Raw genomic sequence first — 26,428 nt, 5'->3', positions numbered from 1 at the left:
CACTGTCGAGGGTAGACAACAAAAGCTACTTTTAGTCTCGCAGCATCTGGAGCCGAGAGTAGTCGCTTTGAGCTTTTTCTCGCAACGTGAAATCTCTCTCCTTTGAGGTAATTTGGAAGATACTCTCAAGAGTGGATTTTTTTGCTTATTCTACAATGTGTCTTAATTAATTTGGGGTGAAATGAAGTTTAAATGAAAAGCTTAAGTGAAACACGTGACCATAAGGAAGGCACACCACAGGACTTTTTATCTCTCCTTCGTGGAGCTTTACACGAAAATTCAATCACATACCACAAGCAGAGGAATCCCATAAATTTAACAAGGCCCGTCAGTTTCCCACCGAAAGAGGACAATTTCTAAGAATTTTTATAGAAAGAGGAAACCCTCTTTACGCCTATGCTCTCTAAACCATGATGGATAATACTCTGACGCAAATCTTCATCAAATATTTTTGGAGTATCTTTTCCTTGGGGACTATTGCATGTTAAAAGAAGTGAGAAAACCAAGAAATATTGTAGAAAAATGGGTAGGAAAATCATCAATTTTCCACCCTCGCATCAATTCCTCTTTTTTCAATGTAAATAAATGTATATAGAACGTATATCTATTGTATCCAGCTGAAACGCAAAACGTTTATTGATATGATGCTTAGAAAGATTGAACATCCTAGGAAAAATATACGGAATTTAAATATACATAGTTCAATTGCTTAGCGATAAATATTAGAAAAAAGTACATATTTTAGTTATACCCTATTGCAATACTCGTAATATCTATGGATCACAATGTGTATAGAAAAATACGATTTTAAATAAATTGAACTTCTGGAGAGCCCTTATTCTAGGAAATTTATTAAAAATAGTCAGTCAAAATCGAATTTACAATTTTCTTTAGTTATGAATTTTATATGAATTTAATTGAATTTTTTTGGTGTGCATTACTGAAACATTTTTGATAAAGTAAAAACTTCTGGTTATTTTTATGGTTTTTACTGAAGAGCTTTATGGACTGAAATCAGCTAACTTAATTATAAATAAGTGCCTTATTAAAATGTTCATTGAAAGCTTAATTTTGACTTAATTGTAACTGTGCACAGAACTTGACCTTTTATTAAGTAATGAATTCTAACTAAGATTCTTTACAGTGTCATTTTGATTTATAAACATACTCCTCGAGAGGAGCTTGATACATTTATTATCATCTAAACAAGAAGAAAATCTGGATTTGATAAATTTTACGCGGTAATTTGCTATTTATGTAGTTTTAGTCAGTTCTACTTGTGATAATTTTGAAAGCAGTCAAAACATTCTCGACGAAACATTTTAAAAAATTACTATTTTTTATGATAAATCATATTGAATATAATCCAAACTCCTCGAAGTCTGACAACTGTGAGCCAGAAGTAATTAATTTTACATTTTCCAATCAAGTTTGGATTTTTACGAATTTTATAAAAGACTTGAGTGAACTGGTAGAGCTCAATCGATAAATTGTAAATGTTATATTTATTATACAGTAGACTCTTGCTTATTTGTGCGAGTAGGACTAAAATGTCACAGAAATTAAAAGATTGATACACTTTAAATATAATTATATAATATAAAATTTAACGATTTTCTTGTTTACGTAGTAAGTTTTTGGAGTGAATCCTGATCTGTTGGGATCGGTATTCTCCATAAATAGACATCACATACATTTTAATAAAAAAGTCACAATGAGAAGGAATCAATTGAATCAAATTCCCGTACTTTCTTACAATTCTTAGTTGTAACATACTTCTTTTTCATTTTATGTGATAATAATGTATGTAAACATTCAGGAAGAAGCACATAAATATTATTTTCATTCATTCAGAATAAGAATTTTTCAACATAACCACACAATTGGCATTTTGAATCCAAACGTCGGTCGTTCGAATTTGAGAGATTCAGATTTGAGAGACTCTAACTGTATTCGGGATTTTGGATTTCGGGATTTTGGCCCATTCGGAATTTTGGCTTTCGGGATTTTGGCGTTCGGGATTTTGGCTTTCGGGATTTTGACCGGGACCCGTTTCAATCAATGTTTCAATTCAGGACTGAGTGAATGCAAACAATGGTAAACTTTTATTGCACTAATAGAGTTCAAAATTCAGCATATTTATTGAGTTCATTGAGCTGAAATTTTCCAAAGTTTTCGATATTGTTTTGATTGACTCTTGACATCTTTCGGCAAGAAGGAGCAATTGAGGAAAGCGCACTACCTTCGGGCGAGTCAAGCTTCGAACAACGCAATTTTTTTTTTATGTTCTTAACGGATTTGACCAATTGGATCTCTTCGGGAAATTTGATGAATTGGAATAGCTATTAAAGAAAATTATTATAATAGGTCAAGTTTATTAAAATCATGGTGTAAAAATTAGTTGTTTGAAGCTTGAGTCGTCCGACTAGGTCATCCCCGCTTTTGGAAAATGAATTTAGTATCCTGGGAATAAGACTAATAACATTTTTGGTTGCTTGTAAAGCATTATATTGCAATAACAGGTAATATTCGACCAAAATCACTTATACAATGCTTATTTACGACATAATTCTAAATGGTTTTCAGAGAATATTTAACAAATCTAATGATATTGAATAATTTAAACTCTATGATAAAAATTGGGGCTACAGCTGTGCCTTTGGAGTATTAATAACGATAAATACAAGCTAATATTCTTTATTGGGGTGATTGATAATGAAATTCATATCAAAATGAACTGATTCTATTTAAATTTGTAAAGAATTTTTGCCAAATTTTGGAAACGTTTAATCAGTTCAAAATGACCTTAATTCTCTACGTTCTACGAGTATGGCGAATTCTCGAAATCCTTGAACTGAACAAAACCAAAATTTCTTTTATTTTACAATACAATTTTATGTATTTGCATTTGAATGAAAACATTCGTGTTCACACTCTTGAATGGATTCAATAGAACATAACACTTATTTTTTCTTTACTTTTCCCGTCGATCTATGATTTAAGTTTACAATTTGTTCAGAGATTCAAAAGATACTCCCACCCATTCCTCCTCCAAAAGTTAAGCGAACTATTCTGAAAAGGGATGCTGAACGAGAAAACTCATTTATTCGTCAAAAAGAAAGTTTGGGAGATTGGTGTTTGGGGTAACAGGGGTAACAGAATAGTTTGTGAAATCCACAAAAATGTTCATAAACTGAATAAGTTCATTATATTGGTGTAAAATTTTCATTACGTTGTTTAGAAATTCCTTTGGAAAATACCTAGTCGCTCCTCTTTTGTGAGAACTTTGTATAATGAGCATAATTACTTGATTACTTGTCTTCGCAAAGTATTTTCCACGTGGAAAAGCTCATCTGATTAAATTTTAACTTACGGCACATAAAATTAAATAAATTATGAAGTACATTATCAATTCGCTTAATCCCACAATCATAAATTAGAAGATAATTATAGAAAGTTGTATAAATATACTCAACTTTATCGCTATTCCAACTATAGAATAAAGTTGGTTAAAATTTGTTGGAATAAAGTTGGTTATTAATAAAGGTTGGAAGAGTATATTGCCAACTTAATATACTTTTCAACAAAATTTCAATATAACTAAAGAACTCCACAGAATCGTTTAGTCTCAGAGACTTTTCGTAAAGAAATTTAGGAGGATCGTACAAGAGTAAATTATAATTATTCCCGAATAGAGCTTAAGGAGCTTTCTGCATTATAATTATATGTTTGTCTGAGTGCCTTGTGAAAATGCACAAGAGACAAACTGTGAACATTAAGTGGCCACGCTAGGGCAATCAACCATTCTACATAATATACCTTATAAACAATTTCTAATGAAACAAAAATATCACCACGCACGAAGGAAATATTAATTCTTACGTTTTACTGCTCGAATTCAAAGAGAGAGCAGTTATATAATCGACTTTTTTTCAACTTGTCTCTGTTCTGGAGCTTAAACGGTAAGAGATATCAACTTCCAGTCTTCGATGACCCCCAATAAAAAAACCAAATCTCTCGAAGTTTGTTTTTCCCCCCTCCCCACCCCCCTTCTATCCCCTCCAAAAAACCATGTTTTTTTGGTTTTTCTCAAAATTGGCCCAAGCTTTTTCAGTGTTTTTAGGATATGTTTTAGAGCTAGTCCAGGCGAACATTTCGCCCAAACATACCTATGACCGGAAAATTCGCTATTTTAAATTATTATTAAGGGTCAAAGGTCAACCTCTTTGGAGAGCCCATTTTTCAACCGATTTGGTTAAATTTGGATATCTTGGAAAGGTATTGAAATTCTGAACCCGACTGCATTGGTCATAATCGGTGATAGATCAGGAAAGTAACGATAATAGCTCTGTTTTAAAAAAACTGTTTTTCGCACTTTTTCAATCTTTTGACGCATATAAAATTCAAATGGTAAGAGATATCAACTTCCGGTCTTCGACGACCCATCCTTAAATGACATTATCTCATACCCAACCTCTTTATTTTCCTCCCTCCCCTTTCATACGTTCCTTATCTCCTAAAAATAGGTCAAAAATAAGGTTTTTCGAATTTTGCAAAAAATGGCCCAAGCTTTTTCAATGATTTTTGGATATGTTTTAGAGCTAGTCCAGGCGAAAATTTCGCCCAAATATACCTATGACCGGAAAATTCGCCATTTTGACTTATTGAAGGTCAAAGGTCAACCACTTTGGAGGGCTCATTTTTCAACCGATTTAATTAAATTTGGATTTTTTGGAAAAGTATTGCAATTTATTTTTCACTTATTGTAATATTATCAGCGGCTTATACGACTAGTGATCCGGGATTTTCTGCCGTCTTACCCGGTGAAGTCGGTTTTGAAGTCGGCGGCAGAAACAAAAAATGGAGATTGGCAAAAAATCGCTAAGTTATAGCTTCCCATAGGAAACCCCGTTTAATAGTTCCTCTGTGCTATTGTCCTATCCGTAGTATTCTTCCAAGGAATATAACCATATTAAATCTTTCAAATGCTATAATCGCATTTTTTTTTATTAAAAAGTTAGAACAGAGTCATGCTGTCTGATAAATCCATTTTAACACAGAGAAAGGCCTCATGCTTCCTTATCAAAATATATATGCAGTTTTTAAATTTAATTGTCGTACATATGCTGAGATAAAAATTTCTACAAAAGTATCTTGTATTTTGCTTCTTGGGTATGTTCCATGAACTTTTTACTAATTCACACTCCAATTTGAGAACAGCTTAAACTTTTGCTTTAACTTTAACATTCTCTATATGCTCCAGAGCGACAATCTAAGCTCATACATTAATAACAATGACGTTCTAAAAATAAATACCTTTAAGTTCAAATTTTCTTTTGTTACACTTTAACGCTATTTATTAAAGTTACAATTTAATGAAGAGCAAGCTTTAATATTGCGCATTTCATACAAATGGCTTCAGCCAGTAAATTAAATCAAATATGTATAAAGTAAATGTACACATATTTTTCTTTATTTGAAGGGTTGTATTTTATTACAAATTAATATTAAATCGGCCCTGTATATGGCATTTAATCCATGAGATACATGAATTATTGTCAATAAATCAAAAATTCTAGTAGAACGTCCTTAAACAGGGTGAATTTGCACGTGAACTAAGGGAGAATTGGTGGTATAAGAACATAATCCGAAATATTATTGGCTGTTATTATATGGATTAAGAGGAGATTACATTGTTTGCGCGCAAGAATGGTTAAATCTCGTGCTTTGAAACAAATATACATACTTCCCACTCATAAAGTTATGCTGAAGTAGTAGAAATTCTTCAAGCAATTGTAGCTTATCAAATACCTTAAGGGGACAGAATCATTGATGGTGTTTTCTCCATCTACTTATACCCTTATTGATATATTCATGAATTCATGCTCGTTCCTGAAATTCTCAAAACTTGTCATATTATGAACTTTACAAACTATTTATTAAAGAACTTGTAACGGAAATATCTAACAAATGCTAAAATTTCATTAAATCTACTCAATTCATAACTATATGAAAATTACAAGTGGACTATTCTGCTGAGGAAAAGAGAACATTAAAGGAAAGTATCATAAAGATAAGAGGGTCGTTATAATACCGTCTATGGGAAAAAATAAGATGAAAATATGAGTGTAAAATGATATTAAAAGATTCTGATATTATATCCACTCACTGGGTCGGACTATTTTTAGATAGATCTCAATGAAAAGAAGGCCAAAAATCTACCCTTGAACAGACTTTTACTTCGTAATCTCGCTTTCTATAGTCAACCCCTAGTGAATCCCTTGCACTGAAACCACCACACAAATGTCACACAAAATCAAACATTAATAGAGCACTCCTCAATAATTGATGTCTTCCATCAACCAAATGATAGAATATAAATCACAATGTAATACAGAGTGGAGCAAAATGTACAAATAAAATTAATTGAGTTGAACTCTAAAGAAATGTAAAATGCATATGCATTTTTTATTAGAAATCTTGTTTATTTCCCCGTCTAAATCAATTAAGAAATTAAGAAGGTTTTTATGGAGTTGTTTAGAACATTATCTATTTCCAAAAAAAGCGGTACATTGGTCAGAGGTCAAGATAGTCTCTAACCAATGTCCAGTATATCTCAAATTTCCTTGTGTATCCTCAAGAGGGGTAGTTAGTGTGAAATTTGAGATAAATTTGACCACTGACGAAGAAGCACTATAGAGTACTATAAAGCTTTGACGAAAAATGCTGTTTTTTTCTGATTTTTGAAAGGGTTAGGGTAAGTGTGCCAAATTTCGGCCAGCTTTCAATTTCGGCTGCTTTAGTTCCTCAAATTTCCATGATTTTTTTAGTTTTTGCATAGGGTAAGATGGGGTAGGAATAAGGTCTATTTTGAAATTTTGAGATTTTCTCATTGTTTCAGATGGTCAAAGAGAAAAAGTAAACCACAAAGAAGTAGGGTAAGTGTACTAAATTTCGGCATAGTTGCATGCAAGCTCCAAAATCATCGGTTTGAAAAGTAATACTTTTAAAACAAATTCACCTAATACAATTTTAAATTAATAAAAATATAGACATAGCTTTGAGTAATATGTAGGCCACCTTGATTCTCATTGTTTCGTGCCCTTCCGGAATTCTACTAAAGTCTTTTTCACATCATCTCGTTTGTCGAAACGATTTTTTCAAAAAAAATTTCAACTTAATAATAGTGGAATTATTTGAAGTATTCTAATGTGATTTTTATTGAGAAATTTTCAAAAGGTAGATAACTGTGCCGCTCACGGTTCACTTGAGTGCCGATCTGTCGATCTCTTTCAAAAATAGTGCCGATCTGCCAATCTCATTCGGTCTCATGCCGATCTGCTGATTTCATGTCCATCTCATGCCGATCTGCCGATCTCATGTCGATCTCATGCCGATCTGCCGATCTCATGACTTCAAACTTGATTTTTGATTACTTGATTACTGAATAAATCATATCTATAATAAATGAAATCTGTTTCATAAGTCGTTAGTAGTTTCACCGAACATGGGGTAGCACCGAACACTCATTTTTATTTTTAAACTACTTGGACTATGACGATCATTTTTTCAGTGGACCAGCATTCCTAGTAGGAGAAGAGCTTATAATTTTGGACAGTTGCTGAATTTGAACACTTTGAGGATAAAATTTTACTCTAAAAAAATTGATTAAAATTATAGACTTTTATTCCAATATTTGATGAATAATGAATTATATCTAAATATTTGTTAATTTTGGAAGATTTTAACACTAGATACGTTAAATTTTGAATATGATTTGAGTTAAAATTGCTTTGTTGAAACTTCAGTGTGAGCAATTACATCAGTTTTATTTAGCTGTGGTGAAGTACTAACGATTTTTCCACGCTATTTTTTGAGTAATATTATTAAATATTCATTGAATATTGTATAGGTTCATGTTAATAGTGGTTTGTTCATTTAACCTGGAGTAAGATTTACCTTGTGAATTACGTTTTTCATGTGAAATATGGGCCATTTTCTAAGCAGTGAGGTGATTGATCTTATTTTGGACAGAGGTTTTTTTCTCGAAATTTCGTGAAGTTTTAACTTTTGCGATGATTGTGTTGTATAAGTGCCTAGAGAAATAAAAGAGCATCATCTCTATGAACGAGATACAGTGAGAAAAACCTTAAAAGGGTCCCGGAAAGGCCAGGTAATGCGCGAATCCGCGCGCACTTGGTGTACCGAATTCAACTCATTTTAATGAATTGTATAGAGTTTCCGGACTTCTTGTGACATTCTACGGTTCCTTACATAAACAGGAAGAAGACTTGGTAGCATAGATTCTTGAAATGAAAAACAATGGACATCATATTGAAGCAGATTAACTGTCCAAAATTCCAACCGAAGCGTCCAAAATTTGAGTCAAATTCATATCAATTCATTCTTAAACGTATTAAGACTAATTTTAGTTGAAACAAAGACGATAAACAGCTTACCACGTTTCTAAACAACCCTTCTGCAAAAAGATGCTTATGATGCTTATAAGCACCCTGTCTAAAAGTATGAGCTTTTCCCCTAGTGATATGTAATACTTTTAATTCGAGGAATTTATCCTGTGTTTTCATTTATAATGAAGTATTTAATTCTTCATAATTTTTTGCTTATTTGCTAAATGCAAACAATCACATTAAATGGAATGTATTTTATTCGGTTCATTACTACAATTTCCAATAAATTATTTTTATTCAGCTCTTATGATAACTTGTCAATTTATAAAATTTCCAATTCGGGTGTTTTTTAATTGAGATGAATATCGTGTTGACAAAGTCTTGCTAAACATCAAAAGATATTTAATTAAATATAATTTATGGATTTATAATGTAGCATATTTAAAGAATATTGTTGCTTTTATTAAAATATGACCCAAATATGTACCAAAATGATAGCATTTTTATTTTGTTCATTCATATTTAATTAATGTTTGAAAAATAACATAAATATTTATTGCTCTCTCTATTCATTTGAGAATTAATTATTCTCTTAAAATCAAAAAAATAATGTATGTTTTCTGAATTTTATATTTTTCAAAAGTGCATTTCACTTGAGGGCAAAATTGTTGTTCTTTGTACTTTGTAGTCGATTTATAATTTGTAGTTTTTGTGAAATGTTTATAATATTCCCAGAAATTGTGTTGTGTACGTTCGCTAAAGGATTCGCGAAGGATTTCGCTTTCACAGGATTCCTTTTTTGATATCCCTCTTTACCCAGGTCTCAGGCCCTAGGCCTATCATGACCGAAAACCTACATGGATTAAACAACTGTGACTAACTCACAATCACTTACATAAAAATAAATAAATAACATAACATAAATCTGTAACCTAGGGGAAAGTGCACATGCTTGACACCATTGGAAGCTTCGTAATGACTAAATTTTCTATGTTTCACAATATATATGTGACTTATCGCAAAGATATTTTAAAAACTATGGGAAAGGGCCAGTTTTTAAAATATATTGCGGAGTGACGTTTATTGAGAAACATAAGAAAGATTTAGTCATTACGAAGCTTCCAATGGTATCAAGCATGGGTACTTTCTTCAACACACTTACAAGTACTCCCACACAGGATTCCTTATTCATAGGATACATAAAAAAATAAATAAATCTATTTTAAATCTTAAAGAATAATATATTTTATACCATCGTGTTCTCCGATTCGTTAAAGCTTTGAAAGTTTTCAATTTTTTAAAGCTCTAGCCAATGAGAGAATAGGATGGAACTAACTTCTTAATTGAATGCCTAATTTCTTAATTATTAAAAATAAAAAAGTTTCGCATTATTCCCAGAAATTTTCTTCTAGAAATTTTCAAAAACTTCTCTGAGAATACTTTCATCAAAATAGGATATATGCATATGGTTTTACATTACAAGTAAAAAGAGAAAAATGATAATGAAATATTTTTTGTACGATAAAACTGTTATGTTCTCACATTTCCGTGTTGAGAATTTTGAAAATCTATAAGTCCCATAAAAATGTATTCATATAATAACAACAATTTATCAGCAAAGAAAAACTTTGGCTTTTCATGGAGAACTTTATAAATACATATACTTATATACAAGCGAAAAAAGCGCTTCATGTGTTACACACAATTTTGCGAAAGAAGTAGCACGGCCAAATCAAACTATAAATAGTCTTACCAATTTTCCCAAAGTGACAAGAGCGGATTGATGAGATGGGAAGAGATATTTTTGAATGGATTTGCTAGGAATGCCAACCTCAAACAGTTTGTCAATTTATCTTTCTCACCTAGAGTAAAATGGCTAACACGCGGAATTATTGATTTTCTCTGGGTCTTTTGTCTCATGTTTTTCATGAAACTTAATAAATGTATGTATCTTATGTACAAGTACATCCATATATGTTCTCTTTTACATTTTTTTACGTCTGCTGACTTTGAGAGCAGCAATTTTCTCTAGCAGACATCATATGAAAAATTGTTGTTTTTACTAAAAGTCTACATACATTACTCAAACCATTATATAGAACCTCTCAAGACTACATCATCATTATTGAGTTATACTGAATAAAACATCAAAGATGTTTATTATAATTCAATAAAGAGAGCAAAAAAAATTTTGTCAATTTTTCCTCTTCTACACATTGAGCAATAAATTTTGAAACTTTGATATAAAAATTTATTTTCAGGAATATCTTTTGGTGGGTGCTACCGAGCCAAATAAACGTCGAATGGCTGAAAAATTAATTGGAGAAGCATAAAGTTCGATTGTTTTTTTTTATTTATGACTTTGTGGCAATAATACCGAACAGAATGTGGCGCTCTGCAATATTTACGATTTGGATGCTAGTCAGTGTTATCCTATGTAGTCTGTTGCAGCCCGTGAGTACGAGAGTAGCTGGAAAAATTGGCTACAATAACAATTACTACAGTGGTGAGTACAATGTAAAGTACTTGGCATTAATTATGTAGATTGGAAAGGTGTTTGTTAACCCTCAACTGCCCACTGAAGAATCACTTTCAGCACCTGAACCAGGGCGTTAGACCTATAGTTTGACTAGACTCCGTCCACGTCCTTCGGTGGAATAGGAGTACTTAGAAGGAAGTTCACCGACTTTTATTTACAAAATGATGTGGGTTTGAGTAAGTAATTTCGGTCACTTTAAGCTTTTATGACCTTCCTTGAAATTTTGAATTTAATTGATACAAATCTGCATGAAGATGCAGAGGTGCTTTGAAGCAGTATCCCTATCACTTATCCACACATAAAAAAAATTCTTAAAATTATTCGTGAATGTTTATAAATTTGGGTACTTACGAAATGTTCGTAAATCGCATAATCCAGTAGAAACTTCGTAAAAGTTTACACTTTTTTACAAACATTTTTTCCGTAACATGAGCACTTGAAGAGCATTTTTTGTGCTTTTGCAAATATTTGTTCGTACTTTTTTGCTGGTCTGTCGAAACAAATTTTACAAATAAATGTTTGTAAAAGAACAAAGAATGCTCGTGAAGTGTGATCATGTTACGAACAATCATTGTAAAAGAAAAAGTACAAACTTTTACGAACTTTTTAGTGAGTTATACGCTTTACGAGCATATCGTTAGTTCTCGGTGGGAATTCACAAACATTTACGAAGAGTTTTATGATTTTTTTTCCATGCTGGAGAATCCTAGGAATTTCTTGAGTATTTCATTAAAAACACGTTTTCACCAATTATACCAATTTCAGTACTTTCTCCAGAATTGAAGTGAATTTTACTTAAACACAAGTTATGATTATTCTCGAAAACCTTAAAAAATATTCTAAAGAAGTAGAAGGATGTCTCAGGAAACTTTTGATAATGCATTTTTTTTAACTTTTAACACTTTAAAGCCGAAGAAAAGACTTTTTTGATCTTACACAAAGCTTTAGCTCCCGTCCCGATATGGACCTTCATCAGTGGTCAACTAAATAAATTTAGTACTAAATTTAGGATTAAATAAAATTAGTTGACCACTGAAAATTTGATTATCGAGATCGAAAGATGAGCTGAGGTTGACAATGTTTTTCACCAGCGAACACGAGATCTATCAAGAAAATCTGTTCTCCTATTCTAATTTAAGGAAATATTGTAGAATCATTCCTATAACAGTTTTCCAAGGTCAAACGTTTAAAAGACTCTAGAGAGCCAAATTCTCAATCGATTAGGGTCATATTTGAGCTAGTTGGAAAGGTCTTTGAATTAGTTCTTGGAATTTCTGACAAGTCTGTACCGGTTCCAATAGGTTATGAATCTGTTCAAATTTTTATCAGAATTTTATCCTAATTTTTATCCAAAAATCAATTATATTATTCCTCAGCTATTTATCAGTTTCAATTGATTGTAAACCGATAAATATAGTAAATATTGTCAAAGTATATAGATATTAGCATCTAAGTCACGAGTCGAAGTATTTTGCAGACAATAATAATTAATATTCATTGTCCCATGCCCAAAGTACATAAAGGATAATCTAGGATTATGATTAAAATAATTTATATTTCCAAATAAGAAATGAATGATTTAAAGCATCAATTGGGAGCGCAAAGCGCAAGAGACAAGTAAGAAAATACAAACTTATTATTTTTAGAAGATATATGTCTGTCTTTTTGTTTTTCAACGGTATGCATTGCCAACCTTTTCTTAAATTGAAAACTCATTATCAACTTAATATCCAATTTCGCGAGATTCGCCAAAAAAAGAATTATATGCTTTTTCGCTTTGTAGAAGAACATTTTTTGTGTTCCTCGGTCGTAAATCAGAAAATAAAGAAAGTTCAAGAAGTACTTACTGTGAGAAAGCCTCAGATTCGAGCTTTTCATAGATATGGAAAATAATTTTTGCAGTTTATCTCTGAAAACCATCTACACTTCATTTCTTTGCCAAAAAGTTCGCACTATGGACTTAAGAACTGGTAACAAAACTTTATTTACACACCAAAGATACTATTCTTGAGGAAACAGGATTTAATATAAATTCTAGAGGCCCGGAAAAAACGGAATAAATAATAAGCCGAAAAACGGCTTAATTAGTGGGAAACTGATAGGAATTTAGTCAAATTATTATTTTGAGTATAATTAAGTTAAGCCATCTCTCGGCTTTAGTCGTAAATATGTCTAGGGTATTAGGATCTCTGCACTTCCGAATTTGTGCACAAAGTTACATAAGGAAAGTTTGACATCGCGTCGGTTTTGATAATATTTCTCTTCATTCTCTTTCGTGATTTGAATTCTAGGTGAGAAATTTTTTTTTGATCAGAAAAACTATGTAAATCAAGTTTCAGTGACGGTTAAAACGCGTTAATTCATTGAAATATCCAAAAAGTTCTGTGGATAAACTGCTTCAAAGCACATCAATACAAAATTTTGATTATTCGTATAAAAATTACAAAAGTGAGAAGGTTATTAAAACTTAAATTGGCCAAAAATACTTACTCAATCCTAAAATAAATGTTAGCCTTTTACAGTATATTGTAGTCACACTCTGTATATAAAACTTCTACATATAGTAGCAACTAGCATGTAGTGAGGGAAGCTTCAACCAACTGTTTTGCATATTTACATTCAATTAGCATGTACTGGGTCGTTTTATGTAGTAAAACATTATTAGATTTATATGCAATTTATACGAAGATAAAAAAAAACTTTATAGAAATTTAATAAATAAGATTATTGTTGGAAAAATATTACTTTACTGTAGGTGAAATGATATATTTTCGCATAAGTTATAAGAGCTTCCGAACTCAGTGCCTTCGAGTTCATACTAGGTCACATATTATAATTATCATGTTAATTAAATGAAGTAATCTATTTATATATGTATAGGGGATTGCAATATCCTTCCTTAGTATGTAGTACATAGCTCATTCAGTATTACAGAGGTGTATGTTCATTTGCACATTTTTCAAGAAGAATCTTAAAAAAAAACATAACTTGGATTGCATGCAAGAGCGCAGCGAGGGAGGCAGAGTGGGGCCGTTGCCCCCTATCTACATCGATATATCGATATATCGATATATATATATATATATATATATATATATATATATATATATATATATATATATATATATATATATATATATACCGGTCGAGTCGAGGAACCGGTCGACTCAAGGGCACTTTACCTTATATTTTATAAAATATGAAATTAAAAAGGTAATGGCTTTATGCACCTCGGGTCTGAGTTTAGGATCACTGAAAGAAATCCGAAAAAGTCAAAATAGCATTCCGGAAATGTTAATTTTACCCTGCATTATTGATCCGAAATCGGTGTAAATATTATGCTTTTTAGGTGTATTAGGGGTTAAATTTACCTTTTTCATGTTAATTTTACCCTTAAAAAGGTGTAAAATTAACATTAAAAAACGTTGATATATTTTTACACCTAAAAAGTGTTAAAGTTACGAGGATAAAAAAGTTAATCGCACCCTCTTTTTTTCTCAGTGATTGAACTTCAAGCTCTTTAATTATCAATATCGCCGGTTTGGGGCGAAGGGATATTTTCTGTGTCTTAGGAAGTTATCAGTGTCGCCTATTTGGGACAAAACGGAAATTTTCTGTGTTTTAGGCAATTTATCAGTGTCGCCTATTTGGTGCAAAGGGAAATTTTCTGTGTTTTAGGAAGTTATCAATCAGTATTGCCTGTTTGGGGCAAAGGCAAACTTTTTGGGCAAAGAGAAATTTCTGGAAAGTTATAAAATATACTCGGTCAAAATGTATGTACGGAAGACGAAATTTTCAATACTTGTGAAAAATATATGAAGGACGAGGTTTTGAAAGACAAAGTGACCAAAAAAATAAAGAATACCTAAGACAAAGATTCCAAAGACAAACTGAGAAAAACATAATGAAAAAAATGAGAATTCCTGATCTCTTCCCTTTCTATTGAACCTTAAGAGCTTTCCAAGAAGCTCAGAATCATTTAATGTGCGTGCACTCAAAATGGATTTATGGTGATTTTTTTAAGAAAACTTTCGCAAAGCCTTTTAAAATGATTTTTTAGAAGAACTTGGGGGTACCTTTAGATTAACTTTTTTTTAATGAAAGCTATGTCATCTTAAAGGAGCTTTTAAGGAAACCAAACTTTTCACATTTGTCCCAAAATAATCAAAATCACTTTACTATTGAATGTTTGACGATTTTTTTGAAAGAACCTTTGACAGAAAAGGTCTTGAAACTCTAAAGACCATTTTCTTTTCCATTTATTGGTCAATTGATCATTTTTTGATCAGTTTCTCGACATTTTCTTTAAGGGAAAGTCTTGGTGTTTCTAGAACATTTTCAACTTACGAAATTCACAAGGTATAGCAAAATATGTTTATATTTAACACATAATAAGAACATTTTTGTTTATCAGGTTTTTATCAATTTTACTACTCGAACTCAAAAAGAAAGCAGTTATATAATTCACCTTTTTTCAACTTGTGACATGGTTACAGGCAAAATGGTAAGAGATATCGACTTCCGGTCTTACACGACCCTCCCATAAGTAAACATTATCTAAGATGGCTTTTTCTTTCCCTCTCACCCCCTTCTTCCTCTACAAATCCATGAAATAATAATAACCACGAAATAATAATTTGAAAACTGCAACAAAATTTCTTACTGAAAGATAACAGTATCCAACAAGAGATAAAAATGTTATACACTTCTGTAATACTGCATGAGCAATTGTACATAATATATAGTTATGGAAATTGGCAACATTTTTCGTCCTCCTAAAAGGTTTTCTTTATAACAATGATGTCTAATAAGGTAAATATATGGCTTAAAGCCCCAGTAAGTATTACAGTTGCCTGGTATTTATCTTTAAAATGCGAATAGAGCCATTGGAGCGTTTCCAATACTAACTGTGAAGGCAACAGAAAAACTATTTTCCTATTTGAAAATGTTTTCAATTGTGCCAAGGAAAAAACTGAAAAAAAGAGATTCTTCTGCGAATGATATAAAAATTGAGGCCAAACTGGAATATAATCACCAGTTGTACTCCTTGTGAATGTCTCCATCACGCCATCCTGGCGAATACTTCAATCGATTGTTCTAAAGTTGAAGCACTTTTAGGTAAATCCATATTCCTGTTGAGTTTCCATCTCTGTCATCGACAGGAGCGCATATATAATGTTTAATTCTCTCCTAACTTATCTCCTTTGAACACAGCCTATTAAAGCTATTGTTCATAGTATAAGTAATTGTAGTCTATCACAAAATTTAAATCGCAACGACATTAAATTTAGCGGTGACTTAAAAGCTCGAAAGCATTAAAACATATTTTATGAATAAATGACCGCATCTTTGTGGCTCATCATACGTTAAAAACAAAAACGGGTAACATTTTTGATGATTCTCTAATTTGTAAAAATGCCATTTGGTTTTATTGAAGCTAGATAATAAGGTCAATAAAAAGAGAATAAAAGTTACCCCAAACAAAAAACATTAATAAATATTACAAGTTGCTAAACATTCTCCTAACAAAGGAACAACAAGGACACATTAATGTTACAGTGAATATTTTATTGCTGAAACTCAAAGCAATATAAAAATCCCGTGTCTTTATACTACTGTAATGTAATTTTGTGAATCTGGTGCTTTTCGAGAAAATAAATAGGGGATAGTGGGGTCCTTTCATAAATTCATAATTCTAAAGAATAACAACCGTGATTTAATTGTAAAACATTTTAGTGCATTAAAGTGCAATTTCAAAAGAAGTCACGAAATTAGACTTGGTTAAACAATTTGGTTTTTAAAATATATTCCTTGTTTCTTTTCTACTGGCTTTGCTATCAGTTAAGTTAGTGGAGATATCGACTTCGAGTCTTGAATATTTATAGTATAATAAATTAGTACTCCCTCTGTTCCGAAATAAGTCGTACTAGGGATTATGAGGAATGGTTTCAGAGAATGTTTTTGTTATTTGCAAATATCTTATGTATGAACTATCCTCGATGATCAGGGATAATATGGGGATCCTACCACGATGGTAAGTTGAGGAATCCATATGTTGAAGTTGTCCATTTTTCGCGTTTTTTTTTTCAGAGAGCTCCGGTAGATAGTTAATTACTAAAAAATTGACTGTGATTAACATTACATGCTAGAATTTGTTCTAAATTTTTAGTATGCACTTAGGACCTTCGGCGGACCCCTCTCCATAAGATGACCCTGGGATCATTAATATGTCCCTCATTTTCCCCCCACCCCTCCCCTTTCCCTTCAAAACCATGTTTTTTGGGATTGGTCGACAACATGTCGTGCGATTTTTTTTCAGGAGAATGGGGGTATGGAGGGAAAATGAGAAACTTATTAATGGTCCCAGGGTCGACTTATGTGTGGGTGCCGTGAAGGCCCCAAGCCTCTATCTCTAACATTTTGCACCTAATATAGATTGAAAATAAAACGCAAAAAATAAGACGTTTTTAAGACATTCGTTCCTCAACTTATCATCAAGACTCGACCCCAATTTTTGTTCTGAACATTAACAATAAATAGTTCTTTACGACAAATAATTGTTGATGCAAAACATTTACCAACAAACTTTCCCTTAATCCCAATTTTTTCTCAAACGTCTGATTTATTTCGGAACAAGAATTTTTTCAAAACGTTTGACTTACTTCGGAACGGAGGGAGTAGTATTTTGGGGCTCTTGTCTCTTAACATTCCGATCAGTAGTGTTCTTCCCTTATTTTAATTTCTACTTTTCATATAATTATCTAATTAAACTGTAACAGGAGCTAATTCCAACATATGAATCACATTTTTAGTTAATATTTCAAACACATTTTTTAAATTGGTTAACTTCCAAGGGGTCCTGGTCGAAATCTCGAAAGCCAAAATCCCGAAGAGACTAAAATACCGAACGATAAATCCTGAAAGTGACAAAGTCTCGAATAGGGAAAATTCTGAATGGGTCAAAATTCCCAAAGCCAAAATCCCGAAAGCCAAAATCCCGAGAGTCAAAATTACATTCGGACCCTCTGTGTGTGCCTCTCTTCGTCCTGCTTCCCGAACCCGGTCTTCCATATCAATCCCGCATTACAATCTTATTCTCCTTTCCAGTGACAGCAACACGTGCCACATCGGCCAAGCTGTCGCTTCCTCCCTCAATCTGCTTGTTCCTCACATTCCGATGCCACGAGATATTGGAAACTCTATTAATCCATTATTTAAAAATGTTTGTAAATCAATTTTATTGTATACACACAACATTTTTCTGGCATATACGATCTATGATTCAGGGTTTTTGCCGTTTACCTGATGAGATCGGTAGTGGTAAGTCGGCGGCAGACGCAACTAAGCAGGATTTGAGGAGAAATATATAATTGAATTGAATTGAATTGAATTGAAAATCCCGAAAGTCAAAATCCCGAAAAGCCAAAATACCAAATAGCAAAAACCTTGAATACGCCAAAATCCCGAATTAAACGAAATCTCTAATGTGTAAAAAACCCGAAACTAAATTACCAAAGAACAAAAATCTCGAAAGGTCAAAATCTCGAAAGCCAAAATCCCGAATTCTTAAAACTGCAATAGGTACTCTCTTAAATGCAGCCGCACTTGTTGTAGGCCAAAAAAATTCTGTCATAGGAAATTATCCACACATAATCTTCCGAACAAGTTCGTCTCTTTCAGAATTTTGACCATTCGATATTTTTGTTGTTGGGAATTTAGCACTTTCAGGACTTTAACGAACGGGATTTTGGTTTTTTTTGTTTTGTCCTATCAAGATTTTGGCTCTTTGAAATTCTTGTTTTTCGAGATTGTGGGTTTCGGGATTTCGACCTATTCGGGATTTTATTTCTTGGGGGTTTTGGCTTTCGGGATTTTGACATTCGGAAATTTAGCCAATACCGCTTCTATAAGAACCACATATTTTCCTTTATAATAATGTTTTTAAAATTCTCATCAAGGGGTTCACAACTCGTGAACCTAAGACATATCTAATCTAATATTACGATTTTATTTCATGAATGTTGTGAATGTTTTGAATGTTTCTCTGCACAATTCGCAATAAAGAATATCATAAGTTGCAAATATTTCTATGATTTAATAAACAGACCTTAATACATAGACTTAATACATGGAACTTTCTGTGATAGGTATTGAACAGCACTATATTAAGTCCATTTTAATTATTATTTTCATTACTATTTAGACGAGGCTATGTAATCATTTGAAAGTCTTCATAGGCAAACAGAGTGTAATGCGATACTGAACAGAAAATCCATCCAAATTCATTTAGATTTGTTAATGTTTTTGGCAAGATAAAGCAATAATAAAGAAATAATAGGCTAAATTTTGATCTATAAAAACCCAAAAAAAACTTTACAAAAAATATAAGATCTAATTTACATAATTATTTTTTAATATGCTAACAGGTGTTAAAAAAAACACTTTATTTTCCCTTTGCTAAAAATTTCATGAAGTACCTGGTCAATCTTAATTTGTTTGCAAACTAATTTAATTTATTACTGAAAATTTGAACAGTTCATTTGTTTTAAAACTATTTACATTCTTTTCATTAATTAATTTTCTTATAAAGGACTTGATTGTAATTAGCACACATATTTTTTTACAAACCAATTACTATAGTATAATAAATTAGTAATTATCATTAATTTTTTAAAACTTTTTAGAATTGGTAAATAGGGAAAGGCTATCAAGTTTATCACACACTCTGGCATCTATAACATTTCATATTTTCTACATAGGGTAAAGTGATATAATTTGGAATTAGTGTTACAAGTTGAACAATTAGCCGGTACAAGTTGGACATGGCTTTTTTTCGTGATAAATCCAGTACAAAATTTGTTTTTAAGCACAAGGAACCAAATTATAAAACTAAAGCATTAAAAATATACAAATAAAAATGAATTTCTAAATTTATCAAGACAAAAAGCCCTGTTCAAATTGTACCATTATTGTTCAACTTGTACTACTGTCCAACTTGTACCACTTTACCCTAGTCCTTTAATAAATCGACCTAGTGGCAATATATTTTATTTTCTAGTTTTTAATTTTATTTTTTTTATTTTAATAATTTAATTTTAATTGCTAGTTTTAAGCCACGCATTGCCAGAAAAAGTTAAATCAGATTCATTAAAGGAATGTGGGAAAAATATGAAGTGTTTGAAGCCACAGTGTGTGCGAAGTTTGAAAGCTTTTTCCTCTATGGCGAATATTTTCTTCTTACTATATATAAAATTGTGATAATCTTTAATCTATAGGACATGATTTTGACCAGTTTAGTGCTGCAATTAATTATTTTACCCAAATATTCAATGAAAAGTTCATTAGGTTCTTTGCCTTCCTCTCTTTGTTGGGCATTTATTGGAGTGATTTATCATTGTCACATTATATTTTTCCTGAATATTAAAACTTTAAAAACTTGAATTGGTATACCAAATTTTGAAATGAAAAGGGAATATGAATTCGAAGTATATTTTCTAAAATCATTTTTTTTTGTTTTCCCCCCTTACCAAGGTCTTAAGTCCAAAAATCTTTTACACTGCTGGAAAAATACAAATAAACTGCATAGAGATAATATATATAGGCAACAACGATCTAATATAATTTAATATTGCAATATAAATGTAAGGTAAGTGTCACTTTGTTGTATCCTACCTATGTGACACTTCTACGCTTATTGTTCAGACTTTTGTAGACAGTTGCTCTTTAAAGACCTTTTATATCAGAACGATACAATGAATTGGAGATTAACAGCTACTGCATATTTACACCGTTAACATAATGCAAAGGGTGCATTTCCCACAACCCTGACAATGTCTTTTATTGTCACAAACTTCTTGACAAGCATACCATTGTATTCTATTCAATCTTATGCCATAGCAGCAAATAGAATAAGTTGATAGAGTAAATATGACTTACATTTACATATATCCACTTTTTGTTGAAAAATAATCCAATTTACAATATATATGTAATAGTCTTCCACAATTTTGCATTTAACTTTATACATGATGCAAAAACGTACAAAAAGACAAAGCTTTCAATATCGAAGGATACTTTATTCGCATACATAAAACACTTTTTATGAATAAAGAAGAGGATCGTGCATAAATTAATCCTAAAATATTCAAATATATGCATTTTTTGTCTCATACTAGGACGCTCCTACAGTGGAATAAATGAAGAAATTATCTACGTGTCCATAGGAATGGGCATCACAATTGCTATTCTAATCAGGTGAGCGCAATTATGTTCATGTAGATTAAACTTTCGACAAATTTAATTGTGATTAACAAAAGGACAAACAAAGCGCAAAATTTACAACACAATGCAATATGTAGGGATTCAAATAAATCCTCTGCCATATTACCGTATTTGCACATGACCCTCTATTTATCCAATGGGTGATGTACAACGTTAACTATAAGTGGGTGGAAAAGTTAATTAAAACCACTATACATAACACGAGCATCTCATTTCAAAATTTGAGTACAACGATAGTCAAATTAAACCGAATTTGGTTCATTTTGTCTGACCAGTGCAATTTTATAATCGACTTTTGCTGAAACTCAAATGAAAAGTAATGGTCATCCCTCAATTTTTCGATAGCTCAATGTCAAACTCCTACATGGAATCACATTTTTTTGCATAGATTTACGAATTTGATACCCGGAGAAAAATCACGTATAGGGAAGATTGAGATAATCTTTTAATTTAAAGTGACAAGTTTATTTCGTGTGTTATATATTTTTTTGTAATGAACTTAAACATTCTGATATTAATGTGACAGAAATTGGGACAACAGACATAGTGTGACTATAGGAGTCACATTAGGGGAAACTGGGGCACCACCGAACATAATGTAGCACCGTATCGAACACTAATTTTTATTTCTAAGCTATTTAGACTATGACGACCATATCGTCAATGTACATGTATACAAGCATCCCTATAGTATCTATAAATTCATATAGATGTTGTCCTTTGAAGTCTAATATCTGACTAAAAAAATCGCAGTGTTCGGAGCTACCCCCAGTTTTATTTACTGGGCATGTCGCTTGCATAAAAATACAAATGCTTAATTTTGTTGCATTATAAACAGCTAAAAGATGCAAAATAAACCTGCTCATTGATAAAGAATTTCAAACTCTCTTAGAGGGAAGTGGGGCACCTTTCAATTGGGGCAGCACTGAAGTTAGGCATTTTTCTCCTACTCTGAAAAAAATTTTTTTAAGTGGGGAAATGAATATTGTTAAAATTTTGTCAAAAGACTGTTGTGTACCAATTAGACAAATTTTCCTCACATTTGATATGGTAAAACATCCTTTTCACAAACTATCAACAAGATCCAGTTAGCCCTCGATTTGGCAAAACTTTACTATATTGAGAATTTTTTACGAACTTTTGTTTAATGTGCAGAAAATCGTCAATCAGAGCAAGTGAAACTCAAATCATCCAGTTTTCTCCTGAGTGGAGATAGGAAAAAATTCTTGCCTCCACCAAGGATCGAACTGGAGATCTCTCGTTAAGACGAGTGTTCTACCAACTGAGCTATTAGAGGCCACATGCTCTGCTTGACTTGCTACACGACCTTCACCAATTGCTTTGAGTACTGTAATCGCTTACTCTCGTGGTTGCGAGATTTGGAAACGGTATAGTGCATACAATTGAGTGGACAGTCCATGGAAGGAATTTTTCCTATCTCCACTCCGGAGAAAACTATATGATTTGAGTATCACTCACTTGCTCTAATTGACAATTCTCTTTTTTATATTCTTCATGGAAGAACATCCTTTCGAGAAATTTATATTGTTTATTTGACAAAAGTTTTTTTTTTCAGAGTATTTTCAAACGAAATTGAGCCTAATCATGTAATTTAGCCTAACAATTGGTTTGTGGAACTAAATTATATCATAAAAAGGTCTAGTTCCATTTCAAAATTAAAGAAAAATGCCTAATTTCAAAGCTGCTCACATTCAAAAGTGCCTCACTTCTCCCTACATATCTTTTCCTATACGTTTCAAATTAGAAAATTTATTGGAAAAAATATGACTTCATGTAGGATTTTTACATTGAGATATTGGTATAACATGAGGCCATGAAGACGTTATTTTAACGTTTTTATTACTAAGTCTGCAGAACGACTAAAATTTTACTAGATTTACACTAAGAAGTTGTTTAAAAGTATTAAATACTCAATGGTTATGTGAGGAATTATATTGAAATGAGCCTTGGTGGTTGGATTTTCAACACAAAGAAAAGAGGTGGTAAAGCGTCCGAGGCTTTGCGAGCTGATGATCGAACTCCCGAGAAAGAACTCTGCTTCATATTCCTTTTCGTCCCAAATTTGTCTGGTGCATATAAAATTATTGTCGATTGTCGAATTAAATTTGTCTATAAATCACCTCAAAACCATCTTGAAGTTAAAAATTGTTTAGGAAGAGGGTTTCAAAAAGTCATTAACCATTTAATTAATTAATTGACCAAATTGGGTGAAAATTAGGCAGTTGACCTTGAATAATTCGAGATGGCGATTTTTCCGGTGATATAGGTGTCAAAAGACGAAACCAATTTTCGCTTTTTAAGCTCCCGCTGTGAATGAAGCAAATTTAAATTTAAGTGTTGTATGGGAGACATCACTTAAATTTTGGGGCACTCAATGGGTCAAGTGGTAGAGCACTCGCTCTATGATGCAAGTGTCCCGGGTTCGAATCCCCTTTAGGTCACCAGGAATTTTTCTGGCGTTAAAGGTGTTCGGATTGCATCCAGTGAGCTTCACTGCACTTGATTCCACGGGCATGGGACTGACAATCTCATCCCGTATAAGAAAAAATAATAATGCATGTCTAGAAATCCCCTTGGGGGAAGGCCTAGTTCCTATATGGAATGTTGTGCCAGCATTATTATTATTATTATATTATTATTATTATTATTATTATGGGAGACATGAGATGTTCATGAATAATGTAATTGGTCAGGAAAAACAATTAAAAATTTCTACATGTGCTGTGCAGTCATAGTAGATTTTTTTTCCTTTTAAGTGGCCGTAGAGAGTAGATGAATAAGGTGGTCAAATAAGGACAGGGGAGATATAACGGCACGTATTCAAAAGCGTCGTATGAAAACCTAATAATACGTGATTCATATCCAAGTTGGAAAAACATCCGGATGCAGACTCGGAAAAGACTTGTGTATAGAAAACACGCCACAAACTTGAGCCTAAAAAAACAGGCTAAATGACAAGTCTTCAGGATTTTGAATATATGAATGACAAATCTTGAGTTGATTTCCTTCAGATCCCTCCGAAAAGTTGATGTGGTGCTCTTACAGTTGTCTACATTTGGGTTTTGCTGATTGTTCTTCAGCTTTGCGCAGCATTTCAGAAATTTTTTTTATTCCCAGAAGAAAACAAATAATAGAAGAAGAAAAAAATAAAAAAGGTCATATTTGTATCTTTTGAAGAAAAAACTATGAAAAATATGCCGAGGATATCGTTTACATTTTATATGAATTGTCAAGTTATCCTAAATCATCTGATAAAACAGCTTAAGAGCGTTTTGGAAACTTCTGTAATCAGCTAAATGAATAATTAGCTGAATTTGTGAATTAACCCCTTAATCAAATTGACGTAATAAGGACGAGTTTTTGCTACTTGGGATGATTGTTAACTGTTTTGCAGAAATTAAAATTATAAATCGTAATATTCTATTTCTAAAAAGATAATTAATATATACATTATTTTAATTAATGCCTCAAATTTCCAGTAAATAGCCATGGATCAAATCCATGAAGAACATAGAAAAAAATTAAGTTGTCCGAAGCTTGATTCGTCCGGAAATAGCGCGCTTTCCCCTACTCTAATGTCTAAACTAATTTCAAGACTGTCATTAAAGAATTATAGGTAAAACGGTTATAGATAGTGACTATATAGGTCTTCTATAATTTTTTCAAGTACACGGGTTTCAGGCTAAAAAGTTGATGTATGTGACTTAAGGGGTTACATGGGTCAAAAGGAATCAGAAACAGCACAAATTTTGAAATTAAAATTTTTGAAAATATAGTTGAAATGTTGTACTTTATTCACATGCTTAAAAGCTTTAGTTAAATTACTGCTCGAACGGATCGAACTCAAAGAGAAAGCAGTCATATAATCGTCTTTTATTAACTTGTCACCATTCTGGAGCTTAAAGGGTAAGAGATATCGACTTCCGGTCTTCGATGACTCCCAATAAAAAAAAAAAAACAATATCTCTACACGTTTTTTTCCCTCTCCCTCATCAATCTTTTTCAATAATTTTCGGATATATTTTAGATGTAGTCCAGGCGAACATTTAGTCCGAACATGCCTTTGACGGGAAAATCTGCCATTTTGAAAAGGTGAAAAGTCAACGACTTTGGAGGGCTCATTTTTCAACCGATTTGGTTAAATTTGGATTTTTGGAAAGGTATTGAAATTTCAAATCCGGCTGCATTGGTATTTATCGGTAATGAGTTAAATACCGATTTGATGTGATCGATTTGATCTCTAGTAGACCAGTAAGCACCAAAACATCATGCGAAAAACTAATTCACGGAAATCTCTATCTCGTGAGTTCGAGCATTCCGCAAATTTGGGACGCTTTGTAGATTTAAGCTTTTTGTATGCAATGATACCATCTTTCTACACCGTTGTAGACTTAGAATACTCTTGTGTGGAGCCAAAATGTGCGGTTTTTTTTAGTTTGCGTGATCCACATAAACCCTCAACTGATGCTGTAATTTCTCAATAAGCAAGGTATTTGGGAAAAGTTATTAAAGTTATTCAGAATTGTATAACAATTGATTGACAATCTTGAAAACAAAAATTATTTCGTTTTATAGAAAATTCATATCTCTTGGGAACTAAGATTAAATCTGAAGTCTTCAGACCGCTTTACTTCCCACCAAATGCGGGTCTTATGGAGAAGAATTCTTGCAATGTTCTAATTTTTGCGCATTCAAATACGTCCTTGTGTTTTCTTCCGTTATTATAATATTTTTAAACATACTTTTCAATGACAATGTCTTCAAGGAATCATCAAACTTTCCACTTCAGAATAAAATTGTAAAATTAAATTGAAAAATTAAACAAGAAGGAAACATTGTTCTGTGTAGTTTCCCAAAAGTTTCCCAACCGCTCTCACTTCCAGTAAACTGTGAATGTTTTTTTTTATTTTTGAAGTTCACTAAAAGAAAATTATTATTCTCATTTCAGCTTAGCACTGTGCTACATCATGCGAGAAAAATGTCAGAAAAGAAGAGAATACTATATTACAGCGTAAGGTGGAAGCATTTTGCGAGATCTTTGTATCATTTTCATCCAACATTGCTGTCGAATGTGATTTGTGAGCGGAATTGAATGTCTCTCAAAATCATTGCAATATATTCAACAATTACACATTGGCTTTAACAAGTGAAAATGGTGAGTAAACTTGATGATAAT

At 32.1% G+C, this 26,428-nt stretch overlaps 1 protein-coding gene across 2 annotated transcripts; it reads left to right on the top strand.

Moving 5' to 3' along the window:
• LOC129806391 (uncharacterized) lies at positions 1 to 26,428 on the top strand. 2 transcript variants are annotated; one of them, XM_055854946.1, is made up of 5 exons: positions 1 to 107; positions 6,902 to 6,938; positions 10,673 to 10,917; positions 21,126 to 21,204; positions 26,201 to 26,428. In XM_055854946.1, the coding sequence occupies exons 3-5, from the start codon at positions 10,797 to 10,799 to the stop codon at positions 26,265 to 26,267; spliced, it is 267 nt and encodes an 88-aa protein (XP_055710921.1). In that variant the 5' UTR covers positions 1 to 107; positions 6,902 to 6,938; positions 10,673 to 10,796; the 3' UTR covers positions 26,268 to 26,428. The 2 variants fall into 2 exon arrangements, with proteins under 2 accessions (XP_055710921.1, XP_055710920.1); XM_055854945.1 differs by lacking the exon at positions 6,902 to 6,938.

This window comes from Phlebotomus papatasi, chromosome 3, assembly GCF_024763615.1.
Source record: "Phlebotomus papatasi isolate M1 chromosome 3, Ppap_2.1, whole genome shotgun sequence".
NCBI lineage: Eukaryota > Metazoa > Arthropoda > Insecta > Diptera > Psychodidae > Phlebotomus > Phlebotomus papatasi.
The sequence above is the reverse complement of the archived record's forward strand: the minus strand, read 5'-3'. Positions and strand labels throughout refer to the sequence as shown.

What these genes read in the sequence shown, in the direction of transcription:
- LOC129806391 (XM_055854945.1), top strand. Translation starts at nt 10,797, where the DNA reads ATGTGGCGCTCTGCAATATTTACGATTTGGATGCTAGTCAGTGTTATC. An exon ending in CAATAACAATTACTACAGTG is followed by an intron (nt 10,918 to 21,125) that starts GTGAGTACAATG and finishes GTCTCATACTAG; the next exon opens with GACGCTCCTACAGTGGAATA. An exon ending in ACAATTGCTATTCTAATCAG is followed by an intron (nt 21,205 to 26,200) that starts GTGAGCGCAATT and finishes TTCTCATTTCAG; the next exon opens with CTTAGCACTGTGCTACATCA.